Here is a 21,182-nt window from a genome sequence, read left to right on the forward strand (position 1 = left end):
GTAATAGGTCTCAACCCCAGCTGTGAAGGACAAGGGATAATCAGAAATAACGACATACTGACTGACTCATATGACATATTGCCTTCTGATTATGTAGATTATGTTTTGTGAGAACAGCTGCAAAGATTCCCTATCCCAAGTAGCATTTTTTCAGAGGCGTAAATGGGTGGTGAAAAATGGACTTAAACAGGAAACGCAAACTCGCTTTGGTTTTTCAGGATTAGTTGGACTTTAGCATCCTGAGATTCACGTGAGGTTTCATCACCGTGGTGACGGGCTGTGGTCATGTGACTTGCCGCAATGTCGTCGCTGTTGGGTCACTAAAAGAGTTGACTCGTCAGATGATTCAGGAGAAACAGTCAGACACTGTGTGGCTATTTTAGGAATGGATGTGTTAAAAAAGACACTCCGTGAGAAAATAAGTTGATATCAACATATTGGGGGGGGGGGGGGGGGCTGTTCAGGCGGGTTCTCAACTCCAGAGCAGTTCTTTCACATCCGTTATAGAGGACACCGGCTTTGAGCTAGAAACTCTGCTACAGTCTTGCCCGTTGTATTTCTTTTGTCTAATTGAGAGGAATTCTTGGGCTCTCTAATTATGTCACAGATATGAACAACCGTTGGAATAACTGTCTAGGTCTAGTCAGTTAATTGGTAGCTAATTTGGTAAAATGAAGGTATACAGTTGATGAATTTAACTAGGACCTATAGCCAATTAATCAATAAAACTATTATGTTTATTTTCATTGAAATGTGTGTATTAGCCCAGCTTACTCAAAAAAAAAGCATGCCAGAGGTGAGGGTCGCCTGCTGTTTTCAGGAGGGTACGGTGAGACAAGGGCAGTTCAAACTTGACTGTGGTGTACAGTTCGTATTTTCCTTTTCCACTCTAACCGTGATTCACTGCTCCCACTTTAACTGATTTGAGGAACAGCACTTCTCCAAACGGACCCAAAATAGCAATAAAAATGCCCCGGGAATAGCAGGCCAATGCAGTCCCTAAACAAATATTACCCAACTGCCCTTTTTGGCATCGTGTTGTTGTGTGACGTTGAAAATAATCAGTGTGTGTGTACGTGCGTGTGCGCGCGATGCCTCAGCAAACAAGGGGCGGAAAGGTGTCACTCACTGACTATATTTGGTGTCTGCGAATGTCAAGTTCCTCATCGAAATGTGCTGAAATATTAGATCCATCTTCTCCTTCTATGTTACTCAGTTGGCACAATAAGAACTAGGCTTCTCCATCATCTCTCAAAACGGCAGGTAAGATACTCTAGTTTGATCTGGTTTTGTTGCTGTTCCACTTTTATTATAGCCTATAGAATTTAGTGCCGGCATCAAACAAGGACTTTACTGTCTACTAATTGATGGAACAAGAAACAGATAGCCTCGTCCTATTTGTATAATATTGTATGTTGATAAAAGGGTTCGATTTGGTCCAGTCAATGTATCTGGTTAAAACAGCTATTAGCTACATTTCACCGGGGTTTATTCAAATTAATTTCTGAGATTATGAATTGAAACATTAAACAATTTTCCATGCTTTTACCTACGAATTTGTAGGTTTTAAATTCACCTCAAAATTTAAAATGTAACAAAAAAAGCAAGGTTCAGAAATTCATGTTGTTGAAATTCGAACAGTAAAATTCAGATCCCAAAAATCAAATAAAAAAATATTAAAGCTTCAGAAATTCAAATAAAACAAAATTCAGGCTGCTCAAATTCGAATGGTGAAATTTATATCCAAAACATTTGAAACGAAAAAATTAAGATTGGAACATTCGGGATACCAAGGTATCGCTTGCCTCAGATCGGACCTCTCCTCAGAATCCCAGGCTGTGATTGGATGACTGATCTGCATGTATGACTGCCTGCAACTACACCTGGATGAGAGGGTTTTTGAGGAGAGAGGTCTGCAGTTGGACCATTCTCGGAGAAGTGAGATGGTTCGATTACATTCAGGCTCGATTGCCTTACTTTTTCGGCTGAAATTTTGGGGATCTGAATTTCACCATTCATATATTTACATTTAGGTGGTGTTTAAATGTCAATATTAAGTATCCAATGCCTCTTAAAATTCAAAACATATCACTGATTTGCTTCCATATGAAATTATTTGACTCACTATTTAAATAATATTGCTGTGGTCCTGTCCAGAGTAATGTGTGTGGTGAGCTGCTCCAGGTGTGTGGGTGTGGCCCTGGTTCCCCTGGCCTTGTTGTGCATCCTGGCCAACAGCCTGCTGTTCTTCCCCTGGCTGGAGGGACGCTACCTGCTGGAGGGTCATGTGACCAGAGAGGCCACCTATGGAACCGGCTTGTGGGCGTCGGGATTCCTGGTAAGATATTTAGCGAGGGGGTCGGGGTGTGTGGGGTTGAGTTTTAGTGTTTGTATGTGTGTGTGTGTGCATGTGTGTGTGTACATGCTTGCTTGAGTGTGCATGTGTGTGTATGTACATGTGTGTGTGCATGCTTGCTTGTGTGTGTGCATGTGTGTGTGCGTGCGTACACCCATCTGTGTGGTTCTGTGTAACAGTGTGGGTTCTGTGGAACTGTGGTTCTGTGTAACAGTGTGTGGTTCTGTGTAACAGTGTGGGGTTCTGTGGAACTGTGTGGGGTTCTGTGTAACAGTGTGGGGTTCTGTGTAACAGTGTGTGGTTCTGACTGCAGGATCAGTGCCTTCACCGGTTTCTGATTACTTTCCTCTTGTTCTGTGTTCCTGATGTCGATCACTCACCCGCACCTGTGAAGGGACCTTACAGAGCTTTCAAACTGTTGTAATAGTAAATGTATTATACAAAATAACAGTGGGAGGAATTGTGTGAATTATCAAGCCTTTCACATGTATCTGAATTGTTTTTCTATCATTGTGTTTTCTGTGTTTTGCTTCGCAGGTTCTGGTCGGAGCGAGAGGATTTATAATTGGCAGCTCAAAGACGGGCTGCTGTGGATTCAGGACTGAGGTGAGGGTGAATATTAGGATCAGGGTGAAGGTGGATATTAGGATCAGGGTGAATATTAGGATCAGGGTGAATATTAGGATTAGGGTGAAGGTACTGGTTGGATTAGGGTTAGTGGCTTTGATCTTGAGTGCAACGGAATCAACTTCCGAAGATCTGGTTCTGTATCTGTGCTGAGGTAAAGTGTTCTAACTCTATGGTTTTGGCCGTGTCTGTGCTGAGGTAAAGTGTTCTAACTCTATGGTTTTGGCCGTGTCTGTGCTGAGGTAAAGTGTTCTAACTCTATGGTTTTGGCCGTCTCTGTGCTGAGGTAAAGTGTTCTAACTCTATGGTTTTGGCCGTCTCTGTGCTGCCAGATGCTGTTCCAGGTGGGCTCCTCCTGCGTGGCCCTGACTGCTGCTGCCCTCTGCTGTCTGGTGAGCGCCAGCGCGCTGGTCCACGGCCCGCTGTGCCTCCATAACTCCACGCAGGGCCAGGCCTGGGCGTCCCCGTTCAGACGCACGTCCAGCCAGTGAGTACGGCTCTCCTGGGAGAGCACAACACTACCTGGTCTTTACACATACATGGAGACATACAGACTTTGGCGCAGTACTGTACACAGGACAGTCTACCTGTATGACCCTGCTCTGTGTTCTCAGGGACCCAGTCTACCTGTATGACCCTGCTCTGTGTTCTCAGGGACCCAGTCTACCTGTATGACCCTGCTCTGTGTTCTCAGGGACCCAGTCTACCTGTATGACCCTGCTCTGTGTTCCCACGGACCCAGTCTACCTGTATGACCCTGCTCTGTGTTCTCAGGGACCCAGTCTACCTGTATGACCCTGCTCTGTGTTCCCACGGACCCAGTCTACCTGTATGACCCTGCTCTGTGTTCTCAGGGACCCAGTCTACCTGTATGACCCTGCTCTGTGTTCTCAGGGACCCAGTCTACCTGTATGACCCTGCTCTGTGTTCTCAGGGACCCAGTCTACCTGTATGACCCTGCTCTGTGTTCTCAGGGACCCAGTCTACCTGTATGACCCTGCTCTGTGTTCTCAGGGACCCAGTCTACCTGTATGACCCTGCTCTGTGTTCTCAGGGACCCAGTCTACCTGTATGACCCTGCTCTGTGTTCCCACGGACCCAGTCTACCTGTATGACCCTGCTCTGTGTTCTCAGGGACCCAGTCTACCTGTATGACCCTGCTCTGTGTTCTCAGGGACCCAGTCTACCTGTTTGACCCTGCTCTGTGTTCTCAGGGACCCAGTCTACCTGTATGACCCTGCTCTGTGTTCTCAGGGACCCAGTCTACCTGTATGACCCTGCTCTGTGTTCTCAGGGACCCAGTCTACCTGTATGACCCTGCTCTGTGTTCTCAGGGACCCAGTCTACCTGTATGACCCTGCTCTGTGTTCCCACGGACCCAGTCTACCTGTATGACCCTGCTCTGTGTTCTCAGGGACCCAGTCTACCTGTATGACCCTGCTCTGTGTTCCCACGGACCCAGTCTACCTGTATGACCCTGCTCTGTGTTCTCAGGGACCCAGTCTACCTGTATGACCCTGCTCTGTGTTCCCACGGACCCAGTCTACCTGTATGACCCTGCTCTGTGTTCTCAGGGACCCAGTCTACCTGTATGACCCTGCTCTGTGTTCTCAGGGACCCAGTCTACCTGTATGACCCTGCTCTGTGTTCTCAGGGACCCAGTCTACCTGTATGACCCTGCTCTGTGTTCTCAGGGACCCAGTCTACCTGTATGACCCTGCTCTGTGTTCTCAGGGACCCAGTCTACCTGTATGACCCTGCTCTGTGTTCTCAGGGACCCAGTCTACCTGTTTGACCCTGCTCTGTGTTCTCAGGGACCCAGTCTACCTGTATGACCCTGCTCTGTGTTCTCAGGGACCCAGTCTACCTGTATGACCCTGCTCTGTGTTCTCAGGGACCCAGTCTACCTGTATGACCCTGCTCTGTGTTCTCAGGGACCCAGTCTACCTGTATGACCCTGCTCTGTGTTCTCAGGGACCCAGTCTACCTGTATGACCCTGCTCTGTGTTCTCAGGGACCCAGTCTACCTGTATGACCCTGCTCTGTGTTCTCAGGGACCCAGTCTACCTGTATGACCCTGCTCTGTGTTCCCACGGACCCAGTCTACCTGTATGACCCTGCTCTGTGTTCTCAGGGACCCAGTCTACCTGTATGACCCTGCTCTGTGTTCCCACGGACCCAGTCTACCTGTATGACCCTGCTCTGTGTTCTCAGGGACCCAGTCTACCTGTATGACCCTGCTCTGTGTTCTCAGGGACCCAGTCTACCTGTATGACCCTGCTCTGTGTTCTCAGGGACCCAGTCTACCTGTATGCCCCTGCTCTTTGGGACTCTGCCTGTGAGGAGCCAAGGAGTGCTGTGTTGTGGCACGTGGTGCTGTTCTCTGTCCTGGCAGCCAGCAGTGCCCTGCAGGCTCTCCTCTGTGCTGCCCACACACTCAACTCCATATGTGGCGTCGTCTTCGGTCGAGGGTTCTGCCGAAACAAGGTGCGCTTATTTACATCACTCAGAATGTGGTGCAAGTGTGTGTGTGTTTGTTATGTGATGTCGTAGTTAATGAGGTGCAGCTGAAAGAGTGTGGGGGGGTTGTCTGCGTGTGTCTTCACCAGCTGCATGTCGTCGTGTCAGAAGTCTCATAGTGTGTGTGTGTGTGTGTTTCAGGTCAGTCCAGTCTCTGTTTAAGCTCCAGGACTGTGAGAAGAGAGGAAGGGATTATGGTGATGATGAAGAGGATAGTGATGATGATGATGACGATGGTGATGAAGAGTATAGTGATGATGATGATGACGATGGTGATGAAGAGGATAGTGATGATGATGATGACGATGGTGATGAAGAGTATAGTGATGATGATGATGACGATGGTGATGAAGAGTATAGTGATGATGGTGATGACGATGGTGATGAAGAGTATAGTGATGATGGTGATGACGATGGTGATGAAGAGTATAGTGATGATGGTGATGACGATGGTGATGAAGAGTATAGTGATGATGGTGATGACGATGGTGATGAAGAGTATAGTGATGATGATGATGACGATGGTGATGAAGAGTATAGTGATGATGATGATGACGATGGTGATGAAGAGTATAGTGATGATGGTGATGATGCAGGAGTACGTTTCCCTGTGATGATGATCCCATGATGATTGTCAACCTTGAAGCAGAAACATACCTGTGGTTAGTATACTTCGGACCATGAGAAGTCCACAGTAGCAGGAAAGCACACTAGCACTTTAAATAGAAAACTGGTGGTAAATAACCTTCACTTGTACATTCACCTATGTATTTTAATAGTATAACTCAAATCTAACATGTTGTTAATGTAATTTGCCCATACTGTGAATCAATAACTTATTTATTTCTGTAGTTATTTGCAAAAATAAAAATAGCATTTTATTTTGTCTACATGGGCTGGTGTCCTGGTGGTGTTCCCGTGTGGTCCTGCAGCTAACAGCAGTGATGGTCAGAAAGCTGCTGTTTATTTAGTCTAACTGTCTTCCCTGTGTCCTCTTACAACACCTCACCCACCTCTCATCAGCTATCATCCTCTCTTTCTCTTCTCCTTCCTGTTGCTGTTCTTCCCCTTTCTCCCTCTCTCTGTCTCTCTCTCTTCCTCTGTCTCTGTGATCTTTCTATAAGTCTTGTCTGCTTTCCACAGCGTTAGGAGATGAACAAGACCAGAATAGTCTTTGGTGTTTTTTGTGTGGGGGTGTGGTGGGGGGGGGGGGGGGTGTGTTTGATATGAAATCCTTTTGAGAGGAATAGGAGGTTTGTATAAACATGACTTTTGGCATGTGCGTTCTGAAACCATTGGTTGATCCTGTTATTTACATTGTACTTTGATATTTGGCCTGTTTCCTTGCTGAAAGCCAAACCAGATCAAGGAATCACACATTAAAACAGCCAAATAAGGGTATTTATCTGAAGTTGAATACATAAACCTCAAGGAGATGTTGTGCTTACACAGTAACCTGAGACTTTACATTTTTTCTTCATAGAGAATGTTTGTTTAGCTCTAGATTTATATCCCAAGTACGAGAAGGAGACCGTAGGATCCTCGAGGCTGCTCATGGGCAAACTGTGGATCTGGATCGCTCAAACAATGAAACATCATATTTGATTACGTCAACATGCAGTACTAGCATATTAAAAGTTGTCTTTTAATATGACAACCCCCCCCCCCCCCCCGACTTTTCTGCTAAGTCAGTCTTTCTGCCAAGTCAGTCTTGTGTTTCTCAAATTCAGCGCTCCTCGTCTTTGGTGAGATTTAAGGGCAGAGGTACCATCATCTACAGCTTCCTCATTCTAACCAAACCCAAGCAGAAAGATGAACGAGCTTCGACCACTTCCTGTTTCATGTAGCAGCCCCCCCATGGACTTCCTGGCATTCTCTAGCCTTGATGGGTGGTGGACTGAGAGAGAAGAGTTTGGTCAGAATACTGTCAGGCTGCAGTGTATGGGAGGTGTGTGTGTGTGTGTGTGTGGGATCGGGTGTTTGTCTGATGAGACGTCCTCTGAGACTCACACATGCTTCCTCACACGAGTCATCATGTGAGACTTTGGAGGAAGGTCTGAAGGGTTTCCTGCTTTTCAGACGGAAGATAAACTCCTCCCTCCCTCCCTACCTCACTCCCTACCTCCCTCCCTCCCTCCCTCACTCCCTACCTCCCTACCTCCCTCCTCAGGACAGAGTATTTTCTCATCAGACCGCCAGACGCCAGACGAACATCAGATGACCCCCAGCCCTCTCACGTCTGCTCCAGGTCCAGCTCCTGTTCCAGGTCAGACTGCATCGGCTCCAGACCTCTCACGTCTGCTCCAGGTCCAGCTCCTGTTCCAGGTCAGACTGCATCGGCTCCAGACCTCTCACGTCTGCTCCAGGTCCAGCTCCTGTTCCAGGTCAGACTGCATCGGCTCCAGACCTCTCCTCCTCCGCTCAGATCTCACAGTCACATCTGTACGCGTGAATGGATCTTGTTTAGCTGTCCAGTTTGTCTGTCCGTCTGGTTCTCCAGAAAGCAGAGAGAACCATCAGAGAACCATCAGAGAACCACCAGAGAACCACCAGCTTCTCTGGCATCCAACCTCGTGGTGTGTTTGGATTTCGGTGTTGTTGTTTGGCGAGTGTGTCTGTATATGTGTTACTCTGTTTGTGTTTGTGCACGAGAGACACCACTTTAAGTAACATATCACGGTTAACTTGCATGGTTTTCTTACCAGGCCAGAGGGTAAACAGTGTTGTGTGAATCCGAATGTTGTAGAAGCGCTGTGTGTTCCAATGGAAAACTATTTAGTCCAACTTTCTAACAATATGTTTTTTCTGTTACTCAATCTGGAAGTAGTATTTGTTCTGGTAATGTCTCAAGAGTATTCTGAGGTCAAGATACTGTATGATTTATATCATGCAGCGTCTGAATGTGCCAGTGTGCTGTTCAAGATTGCTTAGACTGTGAGTTCACCAGATTTAAGATAACCGGCTGCTTTTGCAGTTTTAGAAGCAACACAACTTGACGGTATTTAAGCTGTCCAGCAGTACAGATGTTCTCCATCAGTTTAAGGGAAAGGAAAGGAAAAAGTTGCTTACTGTTATTCCCCACAGTGTAGAAAAAGGGGGCTTAGGTCTCCATGATACATGATAATGATAACAAGGATGATACAAAATACATTACTATATTAAACAATAATTTCTGCTGATTATATACCGAGCAATTGAAAAGAAAAAAATATAATAATATTTTTTAAGAACATTCAAAAACATAAAATCTAAAACTTTATTTTTACACACGCTGCCTCCCCCAGTCATGGACCTAAACTTCACCCAGCTCCCCTCCCCCTGGCCCCCGGCCGCATCCAACCAGACCAGCAGCTTCAGCAGCCTGTTCACCCAGCAGGTCCTCCCTGCTCTCTACATGCTGATCTGCGGCGTGGGCCTGGTCCTCAACATCCTGGCCGCCTGGATCTTCTTCCGGGTCCCCAGCGACTCTGGCCTGGTGGTGTATCTGAAGAACATGGTGCTGGCAGATCTCCTTATGCTGTCCACCTACCCGTGGCGCGTGGCCAGCGAGATGGACCTTGGCGGCTGGCGCCTGAGGGTGCTGGTGTGTCGCTACACGGCCGTACTCTTCTACTCCAGCATGTACGTGGGCATCGTGTTCATGGGCCTCATCAGCCTGGAGCGCTACGTGAGGATTGTACGCTCCTCCTCCTCCTTCTCCTGTGGTTCCCCGCTCCTCCAGAGCGTGGGCTTTGCCCGCGTGCTGGCTCTGCTCACCTGGAGCCTGCTGGTTCTGTCCGTGCTGCCTAACGTGCTGCTCACCAGCCGGCCCGGGGACGAGGGGAGCTCCAGGGACTGCATGAAGCTGAAGAGCCCACTGGGGGTGCAGTGGCACTGGGCGTCGAGCCTGTTCAGCGTGGGGCTGTTCTGGGCGACCCTCCTGGTGCTGGGGTTCTGCTACTCCTCCATCGCCTGTCGGATCTACCGCTCCTACCGCCGCGTGCGGCAGGATGCCGGCGAGGTGTGTCGGAAATCGAACCGCAGCATCCTGAGCCTCCTGGCGGTGTTCTTTGTGTGTTTTGTGCCGTACCACGCCTGCCGCGTGCCCTACACCCTCAGCCAGATGCCCGGGGCCGGCTTCAGCTGGCACAGCCGCTTCCTGCTGTTCCAGATCAAGGAAGGCACGCTGTTCCTGTCTGCGCTCAACGTGTGCCTGGATCCCGTCATCTACTTCCTAATGTGTCGGACGTTCAGGGAGTCGCTGCTCAGGAAGCTGTCAGGGGGAGGAGCCAGGAGGCGGTCTCTGACCACGGCACAGAGCCTCAGCAACATCTGACCCTGACCGGGGAGGGAGGGAGGGATGGTTGGATGGGGGGGAGAGGGAGGGATATATGGAGGGAAGGAAAAGGGGAGATTGAGGGAAAGGGAGGGAGAGGGAAGAAGAGGAGAGGGGGAGATGGAGGGAGAGAGACTAGGAGGACAGAATCAAGGGAGAATCTGCAATTAAAAGTTGATTTAAATTGCAGACTTCATATGAACGTACAGTACAGTATATTGGCTCTCTGTTTAGATGGGTATAATGTGTAGGAGATGAAATGTGACATGTTGTGCTTATGCTTAATTAGATAAAGACTTTTTAAAGAAGGCTACTCCTATCAGTATTCATATGTTAATCTGTTCATTAGTTGTCTAACACTGGAAGTGTTGCATGTGACCCATGTGTCTTCTTCTGTGGTCATGTCAGCCTGTAGCTACAGTCAAAGGGCTCCACACCGCAGTGATGACAAAGCACATTACTGGCTTCATGTGCAGAACTGGATACACAAAGAGAAACACACAACCACAGAATCACAAGAGCAATCTAGCTGCATGTCTGTTCCTACATTGGAGATGTTTTTGCAATGTTTAAACCAAGAAAACTTATGATTTTTTTGTATAGTTTGGACATGTTTTGGCTGTATGTCAACGTGGACATATTTTCACAGCAGAAAAAGCAAATTACAATGTTCATATTTAGCCACCAGGGGGCAGTAGTCACATCTACTGGTGGTACCACACCAGACCCCCACCCCTCGCCCCTCCGCTTGAGGCAGGTGGATGTAGGTGGTACTTTGGTAACTTCCGATTAGGCACCCGGGTCGTCCGGTCGTTTTGATTCTATTAACTCCAGTCAACATTTTTCAAAACAATCCCCCCCAATAATTTGACTTTGATTAATTTCATTTTTCAGTTTTCCAAGACTCAGTTTTGGAATCGTTTAGGAATCGGAATCGTTTTAAATGTACCGGTTTGGCACCGGAATCTTATAAATCCAAACGATACCCAACCTTAGCACCGACAGAGATACTTTATCTAAGTTATGGAAATGAAGGATCCATGCAAGTAAATAACATTTGACAACAACCTCTTCCTGATTTGACTCTCAAATAACAGGATCAGCACCTGTCTTTATAAAAGGAGCTTTTCATCCTCATATGAGTCAACATTTTTTCTCTCATGGACAATCTCACATACACACACACGTGCACACACATACACACACGTGCACACACATACACACACGTGCACACACATTCACACTCGTGCACACAAATACACACACGCGCACAAACATACACATACAAAACACACACAAAAACAGACACACATCGTACACACACACACAAACACCCACATACACACATCCTGGCCTCTGTGGTGAGTCTCAGTCTGACACAAAACTGAACAGAAGGAAGTGCCAGATCCAGACCAGCCAATGACAGCTCCGATAAGACCACCCGGATCACACAGCACAGCAGGTAAGAGGAACACACGCACAAACATCTCAGAATTAAAAATATTTAGATTCCATGTTATGTAAAATGATCAAAGTATCTAACATGCAATAGATAAAAAGTTTCTATGTTTTGACTCAAGTGATTGGCTGGAGTTGTTCCGCGTTAATGTGATGACTTGAATGTAGGTGAGGTGATCAAACAATTTAAACCAAAATGAACTAATGTCATACATAGATGGATGTAGTCAGTGTATGAATGTTTGAATGTAGATCAAGAGGTCATAAGTTCAAGTTAGCTCTATATGATTGTCTTTTAGGCGGGTTAATAAACATTCTTGTAGCCTACTAGTTATTAGTTAATAAATAGCTATGACTACTTGGTGGTGATCTCTGTAGGCATCTGAATCTGTGACACTGCTAGTAAAAATGCTATGCTAATAAAATGCATTTCGATTTGATTGGTCAATGGGCATTTATGCAGAAGGCAACTGAATAACTGTCATATTCTGTGTTTTATTAGACGGACGCACCAGGGTGATCAGGGGTGTGGGAGAAGTTGAACTTCACAAATGGAGCACGTCAACTCATCATCTCCGGTAAACAGCACCCTGGGGAATGACTCCTGTTGCGACATCCAGGACGTACCGCAAACGTTCTTCATAACCACCTACGGACTGGTGTTCCTCCTGGGTCTGGTTCTGAACGGCATCACGGTTCGCGTGTACTTCTGCCAAGCCCAGCGGCGCCCCTCAAGTGTGACAGTCTACCTGAAGAATCTGGTCGTTGCCGACTTCCTTCTCAGCCTCTGTATCCCGCTGCGGATCGCTAACTACGCGAGCAGGTCCGTCATGCGAAGAGTATACTGCTCTTTCGGGGCGTCCGCTTTCTATCTGAACATGTACGCCAGCATTCTCTTCATGGACTACATCGCAGCGAACAGGTACGCGAGCAGGAACTCATTCAGCCAGATAAACTTTTCAATGCATGCTCATTGGTATTGTTCCTCATGTCTAAGAAACAAGCCCTGGCTGTTCCGCCTTTTTAAGCTTGACATTTTGGGATCAAGGGCGTTGTTGGACCTAAAACTCTACTGGGGCACAGGCCCCTATTCATATCCCTTTTTTTTCTTTCTAGCTTGCTGCACAATGCACTACTAGGCTGTAGAAACTCCCCTTGCTTAACCCAGTATACAACAGTTCAGGGACGCAAGTTTGATATCAGCTTTGGCAGGGACATATATTCATATGTCACAACAATTTTTTGAGCTTCTTGTAATATTGTTTGTATGTTTTAGTCAAAATAAGATGATGATAGGTCTATCATTTACAAACTTTCTTTAGTTTTGTAATGTTTTCTTAGCCTACCTCAATTCTGACTTGTGTGCAGAGTCTGACACCTGGGGGCCTCTTGTATAAACGTTGCGTCCGACAAGAAAGGGCGCAAATAGTGACAGTTTTCCACTCCGCCGACTTTCTTTTGTTGCTAATACCTGATGACAGGCCAACAAACAGGACACATTTTCTCGCCTCCACCTCTGTTGTCAGGATCTTGATCTCAAAGTCTGTGAAATTGTTATTTTTTGCGTGTTTAGACATTTGAATTCAGACAAAGAAATGACCTCAGGAGCGCGTTTATAGGTAATCAGCATATTCATTTATTGAAGGAGGCAAGACGGGGTCAGTGGCTCGTTCACGGTTAATCTCACGTTGATTGTGATTTAAAAAGGAAAGGTGCGCAGGACCTGGCGTACGACCGGTTTTATACATGTGAATATTTCTGTGTAGGTACTTTTCAAGTTTTGGCCGTACGCCATCTTCTGGTATGAAAGCTGCGCAATCTTTTATACGAGGCCCCTGGACTTCTGTGTGTGTGCTGCAGTGGCTATTTGGCAAGCTCAGAATAGTGCGCTGACATGGAATTCTGCGTGCATCGGTTTGTGTTTTCGGTTAAACTGCTTTGATTTTACAAGCGTTGATTGGGATACTGCGTTTTTTTCCGGGATTATCAATTTAAATGAATGTATTGACTAATAAATTAAATTGTTAAAACTCAAACTTCAGATTTTACTGGGCCATAGCGGGGGTCTAACGACACCCGTTTGGATTTAAGGTAGGCGCACACAGTTCAGAGGATTGAAGAGTTCAGTTAACTCACACAACCACAGCGATTTAATATCTATATATTTTAAAAAGGTCAAGAAGGTCAAAGTTTCCCCGTGTAGCACTCTATCACACCTAGGGTTGGGTATCGTTTGGATTTATACGATTCCGATGCCGAACCGGTACTTTTAAAACGATTCAGATTCCTAAACCGATTCTTGAAAAACTGAAAACTGAAAATAATCAAAGAAAGCCCCTTTTATAGTATTTTTTTAATGAAAAATGATTAAAATGTAACAATACATTAACGTTTTAAAGTAGCTTACTTAATAAATAGATATTAAGTAGGCTAACCCTAAGTCACCTAACACACAACTACAATAATTTAACAATAAATAACAGTTACACTATTAACAAATAACAACAAAATAAATGTTGAGTTGGTATGCTAACTAAACCAGCTTAAAACTTTAACAGTTCTTTTGCAGAAAAATGACCATATTTGCCTTCTCTGGCAAGATACTAAACCTCTCCTGACTTATAGCATGTCCTGCACAAGAGAAAACTATCTCAGATGGTGTCGAAGAGGCCTGTACACACAGGTATGAGTTTGAAAGGGCAGACAAATTGGAGAGACTGTCCCGGGACCAGGGGCTGATGTCCGCAAGCTGTGGAACACGGTGCATCTCTCTGCTTTAAGAAGTATTCCGTGTGTTGCCGCATATTTCAATAAATTCAACATGCTCCCCCTTTGCACATAATCGGTTTTAAACATTTGTTGCATTTTGCGATGTTGGAATCCTTGGCTGTGAAATACAGCCACAGCTTTATTTCGGAGCGACAGAGGGAAAATATTTCAGTCGACACATTAAGTGGAACCGAAATGAGGAACCGAAATGTGCGTTCTAATCCGGTCCGATTCCTACCTGTATCATAGGAACCGGTTAGGTACCCAACCCTAATCACACCTCCTGCCCCCTTGTCTACATCCTGTACCCTCCCTGTCCCTTCCCTATCCACTTCCTGTCCTCCCAGGTACCTAAAGATTGTCCGCCCGCTGGAGAATCACTCCTTTCAGACTGTCCGCTCAGCCCACCTCGTCTCCATAGCAACCTGGTCTGTCCTGGTGACCATGATGTGCATCTACGTGACTCTGCATCTCGTCACCAGTCAGGACGAGACGCAGCCCTGCATGGCCCTGGGCTGCGACACCACGCACAGCCCTGAGATGCACCTCTTCTACAAGATCATCCACTCCTCCCTGGCGGCCATCTTCCTGTTTGTCCTGGTCTCCCTGGTGCTGCTGTACCGTGGAACCTGCTGGAGGCTGGAGCAGGCGCAGCGGGCCCGAAGGACCGCCTGCCGCAAGCTGAGCAGGTCCAGGAGCAACATGCGTGTTCTGGTGGGCGTGTTCTGCGTGTGTTTCGTTCCCTACCACCTGGTGCGTGTGCCCTACGCCTTGTTCAAGCGCAGGTGCGAGTGGGCGAGGCTTTTCTACTTCCTGAAGGAGGGGACGGTGCTGCTGTCGGTTCTCAACGCTTGCCTGGACCCGTTTATTTACTTCATTTTCAGCAAGGCCTTCAGAGAGCAGCTGGGAGTCGGGGGAGCCTCGAACGTCACCCAGACCCAGCTGGAGATGAGGGGAGCCTCGAACGTCACCCAGACCCAGCTGGAGATGAGGAGAGCCTCGAACGTCACCCAGACCCAGCTGGAGATGAGGAGGAACAGCGAGGGTCTCCTGGGACTCCAGAGGACAGAGAAAACTATCGTCACCACGTCTAGACGGACAAGTGTGATTTAGCACCAAGGCCCACTATTCCACTATTGGTCAGTGGGACCTGTTGAGTAGCTGATCTCTTCCACTATTGGTCAGTGGGACTTGTTGACTAATTGAAGGGAACTCTTATGAAGGATCAATGCAATATTGAGTAAAATATGTGTTCTATTATAATTAAGTTATTTTATGACTGTTCTTTACTGCTGAAATTTTGCAAAGATATCTATTCCTCGAAATGACTACAATCTGCTGTGAAAAGTCACAATCCCCTTTTATGATTCTGAGAAATGTGACTAATTATATAAGGTCAAAAGGAGGAGGTGGTGGAAGATAGTCAAGTAGTCTGCATTAAAGATCCGATCAATTATTATTGTCACCTCACTTCCTCATCACAGTTCCTGAACACAGGCGGCTCCTCTATTCTAGTTCCATAAAATTAAACTCAATTTCAACCACAGGGTCCTACAACCAGGAAATGACACGCACACACACACCTCAGGAAGGTCTCTTTGACAGGAGAGCCTCGTTTTGTCAGATCTACAGACACTGTGGAAGGTTGAGGCTTGCGTGATGACACGAGCAGGAAGCTACTGTCTAGTTAAATGTCAGGATACGCAGGGGTGGGGCTTGCTGGCAGATACTGACTAAGATCACCCCGGAACCCAGGACCCTGGCCAGCAGGAGCCGCTGTCCTAACAGAGGAGGTAAACACACAACTCCATGTTGAAACAGGAACAATGCGGTACGTTATCATTCTGTTCAGTATGCTTCAGCTCATAACCTCTACTTCTCTACTTCTTCGAACAGTGGTCACAGAGTCGCTTGGGAGGACTGTATCACACCAGACTTTAGCGTCTAAGTTGGGTTGAATATCATCGCTGTACCATTGCAGCTCTGTAGAGTCACACTGTGTGGTTTATCTGATGAGATTAAGAATAGTTGACATGAAGTGTGGCCTGACCCAGGCACTTGTCTTCTCTCCCACCCTCCCCTGGATCTCTACACGTGGTCAGCAACTTTACTATGACAAACGAACAGGAGGGAGCATTCATCAAAATCATTTAACTTTGTAAAAGAAACTACATTTATTACATCAGATGAGCGAACAGGTGAGAGAGGAGTTTGTTTCTTACAGTTTGAAATGAACTGAACCATTTCCTGTTGAGGAGATTTACATCTCACCACGAAGTTTCATGTCTGCAATGTGAGAAAATAAATTTGTCAGGGAAACGTCATAGGCAAATGTAGAAAACCTATACGGAATTTAAGAGTTTGCTAAGGCTAATTCTGCCTCTTTGGGTTAGGTAACATAGTTCAATAGGAAACACACAAAACATAACTAAGCAAAACAATATAGACTAGGTCTAGTACTTAAAGTAGGATACTTACAAAGTAAGTACAAATAAACCTATACAAAGTTGTCAATATATGAATATACAAAATCTGTATGTTGAAAGCCCACTTGCAATGTTGTAGAAAAAGATGAAAATGTAGGCTACGCCCTCAGTTAGCTTAGATTAGGCCAGGCTGGACTCTTTTTCCGCATGATTGCAACATATCTAAATACAGAAAGAGTTATAAAAAAATATAATCTAATTGGGCCTATAGTTATTTCTCAAGGCAATAAAAACTAATATTTTACGAGACCAAATGCATGGTGTGTGACCGGAATTGAAACCATTTGTTTTGGGGGCGTAGGCCTATGACACTTTCCTTCTCATATGTTGTCGTTAATTTGCAGTCTAATAAAGCACATCTGTATGGAAGCAAATCGTGACCAAAATTCAAATGAAAATGCATTTCCAGAAATGCATTTTCATTTTAAGAATGTGGCTGCATTTTTTGACTCATAAATGAAATTAGTAATCAATCACCCTATTTGCATTTTAATTTTCTTCCTTAAGACTGCTCATTCTTTCACTTAATTAAAATGAAAACGAAAAAGACATTTTAAATTTAATTTTCAAAATATGCCCCAGCAAATAGATACCAAAATTCAATTTGAAATGTAAAATTTGAAAATGAAAATGCATTTCCAGGAATGCATTTTCATTTTAAGAACGTGGCTGCAAAATCGCGACCACAATTCAAATGAAAATGCATTTCCAGAAATTCATTTTCAAGAACGTGGCTGCAAAATCGTGACCACAATTCAAATTCAAATGCATTACCAGAAATGCATTTTCATTTTCAGAACGTGGCTGCAAAATCGTGACCACAATTCAAATTCAAATGCATTTCCAGAAATGCATTTTCATTTTAAGAATGTGGCTGCATTATTTGACTCATAAATAAAATTAGTAATCAATCATCCTATTTGCATTTGCATTTTCCTCATCAAGACTGCACATGTTATGCCATAATCAAAAAAAAAACAGAGCGGACATTGCATTTTCATTTTCATGTTCTGCCCGCAAAAAACTGCCCATAATTCGAAAACGAAAATGCATTCTGAGCGGCGCAGTAGAGTGACGTCAGTAGCCGTCACAGACGTACACATTAATGAGGTTGCCATAGTAAACCTCTCTTCAGTCCTGGAACGGCTGGATGCTGTGGAGCCTCAAATGGGACGGGGACGACCAACCATCCACATCCCGTTCGAGTCCATCGAAAACTATTTATTAAATGGTCTACTTTTCCCTGTGAAAGCAAGCTGTTTCACCTTTGGCCTAGTTCAGACAAAATCTGAATTTCCGCAATCTGAATTTGAATTTCCGCAATCTGAATTTCAAGAATCTGAATTCCTGCAATCTGAATTCCTGCAATCTGAATTTCAAGAATCTGAATTCCTGCAATCTGAATTTTAGAATTTTTTCAATTCAACATTTGAAATGAATTTATTTAAATTAATTTAAATTAATTTAAATTAATTTAAATCAATTTAAATTAAATTAAATTAATTAAATTAAAAATTAAATTAAATTAAATTTCTGGAAATGCATTTGAATTTGAATTGTGGTCACGATTTTGCAGCCACGTTCTGAAAATGGAAATGCATTTCTGGTAATGCATTTGAATTTGAATTGTGGTCACGATTTTGCAGCCACGTTCTTGAAAATGAAAATGCATTTCTGGAAATGCATTTTCATTTGAATTGTGGTCACGATTTTGCAGCCACGTTCTTAAAATGAAAATGCATTCCTGGAAATGCATTTTCATTTTCAAATTTTACATTTCAAATTGAATTTTGGTATCTATTTGCTGGGGCATATTTTGAAAATTAAATTTAAAATGTCTTTTTCGTTTTCATTTTAATTAAGTGAAAGAATGAGCAGTCTTAAGGAAGAAAATTAAAATGCAAATAGGGTGATTGATTACTAATTTCATTTATGAGTCAAAAAATGCAGCCACATTCTTAAAATGAAAATGCATTTCTGGAAATGCATTTTCATTTGAATTTTGGTCACGATTTGCTTCCATACATCTGTAGCACTTCCTACAACAGTCTAACCAACAGTGAAGAAACAACCTGTAACACGACAGACGAGATCCACCCACCTTCTGTGAAGTGACGACAACGCCCCCGCCCCCCCAAAAAAACGTAAGTCTCTTTTAGTGTGTAGTAACCTGTTATTCTCTCTTGTTTAATTTGAATCTAACGTCAATTATAGTTTTCTCTCTCTGTCTTAGGTTCAGGTCTCGCTACGTCGCTATCCACGACAATGTCCTCTCCCCCGAATACCAGCTACCTCACCGCCGACCTGAAGCGATGCGTCGTGAACGACAGGATGGAGCCGTTTATCGTCCTCTACATTCTCATCTTCCTCGTGAGCCTGGCGGGAAACGCGACGTCCCTTTGGGCTTTCACCTGCGGCTCGTGTTTCCACGGTAGCAAGGAGTGTACAAACGTCTACCTGACCAACCTGCTTGCCTCCGATCTTATTCTGACGCTGGCCTTGCCCTTCAAGATCGCCAAGGATTTGGGTGTGTTGTCCTGGGAAATGATGGTGTTCCACTGCCAGGTCAGCGCGGTGCTTATCTACATCAGCTTGTACGCATCCATCTTCTTCCTGGCTTTCATCAGTGTGGACCGCTACCTACAGGTGATGACTAAGTTATTGTCCGTCTAGAACAGTGTCACTATTGGTTAAAGTTCTGGGTTTATAAGTAGCCTATTAGACAACCATCTGATAGGAGAGAGTTGACCTACACCTCAGAAGAATGACCAGTTCAGACACAGAGGTAGGGTTAGCAAAGCTTCTCTCAGGCATGAAGGTCAGGGGTCATGATTTATAGTGAATAAATCAAACACAGACAACAGGTGTTCCTCAATCAGGCGAACCCCAAATCATGAACAGGACAGCCACGACATGAACAGGACAGCCACGACATGAACAGGACAGCCACGACATGAACAGGACAGCCACGGTACTTTAGAAAAGCTTAAAAACGATCAGGACTCCTAGAAGTCGGGCCTAGAAAGTAACATTTTAGGGTTCCCCTGACCCAGACACTCATCACCACCCAGAGCCTATATACCACTCAGCCTAGATTGTACTTTAGGCTGTAGTACAAGTATAACTGTCCTATTCAGGATTATTCCATGATCCAATATTGATTACATAAAGAACCCAGCAGATGGAGGAACAGATGGATTGCATCAACAGATAATAAGTTAGCTATTATTGTAAGCTTCCTCACTTCAAATAAAAGCGTCTCTCCAAACCAATGAAATCGTAACTCCTCCCACGCAGGTGATTGGCAGCCCCCGCGTGCTGAGCATGCGTGGCGTGGGCTTTGCCCGGCTGATGTCGGCGGTGGTGTGGATGCTGGTCCTCGTCGTCATGGTTCCCAACATGCTCCTCCCAATCCACAGCTTGGCGGAGGAGTCCCACCTCAGCTGCTCCGCCCTGAAGAAGGACGTGGGTCTTCACTGGCACACCTTCTCCGTCTTCCTTTCCATGGCGCTGTTCCTAAACGCCTCCGTCGCCGTGCTGATCTCCAGCGGGCTCGTCCTGCAAAGGCTGCTGGGAAGCAGGAAGAATCCCGGCGACCGGGACAGCGCCTGCCAGGCCACCGTCTACATCGCCGTGGTGACCGTGGCGTACGTGGTTAGCTTCGTACCGTACCACGCCGTCCGCACTCCGTACACTCTCACCCAGGCCCAGGTCCTGGAGCAGGACTGCCCCACCAGGAGACACCTCTTCCTGGCTAAGGAATCCACCTGGCTGCTGGCCTTGCTGCATGTGTGTTTTGACCCTGCTTTCTACTACTTCTTCTCTCAGTCCTTCAGAGAGAGGATCGGGAAAGTATTTGACAGGAGGACTAGGAAGTCTGTTTCTGTCACCGAACCTGCTGCTGTGATTCTGCATTCTGTAACTGCCACAGACTGAACGCAGGCAGGCTCTAACCCACACAGACAGCAGTTAGGAATCAGGGTAGGCTATCATTTTACTGAAACTAGAGATGAGAAGAGTCTTGGTGGATTTAACTATCATTTTCATCTGACATCTGAACAAATGGCTTCATATGTAAAAAAAGATTTAATGTATTCAATTGTATTCTGTGAACTACTCAATTTGGAAATGTATTTTGTCATGGAAAATCTTTATGGATGTGTTGTTCACTTTGATCAAGTCACAATGAAATATAAGCTATATTGTATTTAAAACAAAAACAAAATTTCAAGTTTGATTACAAATAAATTCTGTTTTGGCACAATAACTACTTTAGGGGGAATAGTGTATCTCATTGGTCAAACATTTGGCTACAGGTCATGAGGTTGCAGGTTACATTTTTCCGTGAACGTCGATTTGGATAAAAGCGTCTGTGTAAGAATCATAGTTCAAGAAGGTTCTATTCTATATAGGCCTATATAGGAATAGGCTATACAATCTGTATTCCATCTATTTAGCCCCTGGGGACCACGCGTCTTGTCTTTCTATTGGTTCAGAAGTCTTTACAACAACGTTATTGTCCCTTGTGTCACGTGGCCAATGAGGTTCCATCAATTATATTCAAGCGCAATTAACTTGACATTTATGATGGCTCAGGGAACCGGATAGGACCGTCCTCGAGTCTGCTGTCTGTCTGAGCAACGCTGTATCG

The 21,182-nt window shown here is 45.3% G+C and overlaps 3 protein-coding genes across 7 annotated transcripts; all 3 read left to right on the plus strand.

Moving 5' to 3' along the window:
• Nucleotides 1-1,216: 1,216 nt before the first annotated feature.
• On the plus strand, nt 1,217-5,733 carry LOC124489244 (transmembrane 4 L6 family member 1). The gene is made up of 6 exons (XM_047051942.1): nt 1,217-1,263; nt 2,158-2,338; nt 2,894-2,962; nt 3,316-3,470; nt 5,278-5,470; nt 5,645-5,733. The coding sequence occupies exons 2-6, from the start codon at nt 2,162-2,164 to the stop codon at nt 5,663-5,665; spliced, it is 615 nt and encodes a 204-aa protein (XP_046907898.1). The 5' UTR covers nt 1,217-1,263; nt 2,158-2,161; the 3' UTR covers nt 5,666-5,733.
• Nucleotides 5,734-7,224: 1,491 nt separating this feature from the next.
• LOC124489242 (P2Y purinoceptor 14) lies at nt 7,225-9,866 on the plus strand. Of its 3 annotated transcripts, none has more exons than XM_047051938.1 (2): nt 7,225-8,079; nt 8,788-9,866. In XM_047051938.1, exon 2 carries the CDS (start codon nt 8,790-8,792, stop codon nt 9,816-9,818), a length of 1,029 nt encoding a protein of 342 aa, XP_046907894.1. In that variant the 5' UTR covers nt 7,225-8,079; nt 8,788-8,789; the 3' UTR covers nt 9,819-9,866. The 3 variants fall into 3 exon arrangements, with proteins under 3 accessions (XP_046907894.1, XP_046907895.1, XP_046907893.1); XM_047051939.1 differs by having other exon boundaries at nt 7,225-7,887; XM_047051937.1 differs by having other exon boundaries at nt 7,225-7,769.
• Nucleotides 9,867-11,096: 1,230 nt separating this feature from the next.
• Nucleotides 11,097-20,749, plus strand: gpr171 (G protein-coupled receptor 171). Of its 3 annotated transcripts, XM_047051928.1 has the most exons (5): nt 11,097-11,280; nt 11,779-12,198; nt 14,393-15,838; nt 15,942-16,243; nt 18,565-18,672. In XM_047051928.1, the coding sequence occupies exons 2-3, from the start codon at nt 11,828-11,830 to the stop codon at nt 15,156-15,158; spliced, it is 1,137 nt and encodes a 378-aa protein (XP_046907884.1). In that variant the 5' UTR covers nt 11,097-11,280; nt 11,779-11,827; the 3' UTR covers nt 15,159-15,838; nt 15,942-16,243; nt 18,565-18,672. The 3 variants fall into 3 exon arrangements, with proteins under 3 accessions (XP_046907884.1, XP_046907886.1, XP_046907885.1); XM_047051930.1 differs by lacking the exons at nt 11,097-11,280; nt 11,779-12,198; nt 14,393-15,838 and adding exons at nt 18,746-19,177; nt 19,829-20,749 and having other exon boundaries at nt 15,847-16,243; nt 18,565-18,675; XM_047051929.1 differs by lacking the exons at nt 11,097-11,280; nt 11,779-12,198; nt 14,393-15,838 and adding exons at nt 18,765-19,177; nt 19,829-20,747 and having other exon boundaries at nt 15,847-16,243; nt 18,565-18,675.
• Nucleotides 20,750-21,182: the final 433 nt, after the last annotated feature.

The sequence above is a fragment of the Hypomesus transpacificus genome, unplaced genomic scaffold (genome assembly GCF_021917145.1).
Source record: "Hypomesus transpacificus isolate Combined female unplaced genomic scaffold, fHypTra1 scaffold_186, whole genome shotgun sequence".
NCBI classification, from domain to species: Eukaryota; Metazoa; Chordata; class Actinopteri; order Osmeriformes; family Osmeridae; genus Hypomesus; species Hypomesus transpacificus.

Bases quoted from the DNA above. Each gene is read 5' to 3' on its own strand.
- LOC124489242 (XM_047051937.1), top strand. From the start codon at position 7,721: ATGACCCCCAGCCCTCTCACGTCTGCTCCAGGTCCAGCTCCTGTTCCA. The intron at 7,770-8,787 runs GTCAGACTGCAT...TGCCTCCCCCAG, and splicing joins AGGTCCAGCTCCTGTTCCAG to TCATGGACCTAAACTTCACC.
- gpr171 (XM_047051928.1), top strand. From the start codon at position 11,828: ATGGAGCACGTCAACTCATCATCTCCGGTAAACAGCACCCTGGGGAAT. The intron at 12,199-14,392 runs GTACGCGAGCAG...CTGTCCTCCCAG, and splicing joins GACTACATCGCAGCGAACAG to GTACCTAAAGATTGTCCGCC.
- LOC124489244 (XM_047051942.1), top strand. From the start codon at position 2,162: ATGTGTGTGGTGAGCTGCTCCAGGTGTGTGGGTGTGGCCCTGGTTCCC. The intron at 2,963-3,315 runs GTGAGGGTGAAT...CTGTGCTGCCAG, and splicing joins GCTGTGGATTCAGGACTGAG to ATGCTGTTCCAGGTGGGCTC. The intron at 5,471-5,644 runs GTGCGCTTATTT...TGTGTGTTTCAG, and splicing joins GAGGGTTCTGCCGAAACAAG to GTCAGTCCAGTCTCTGTTTA.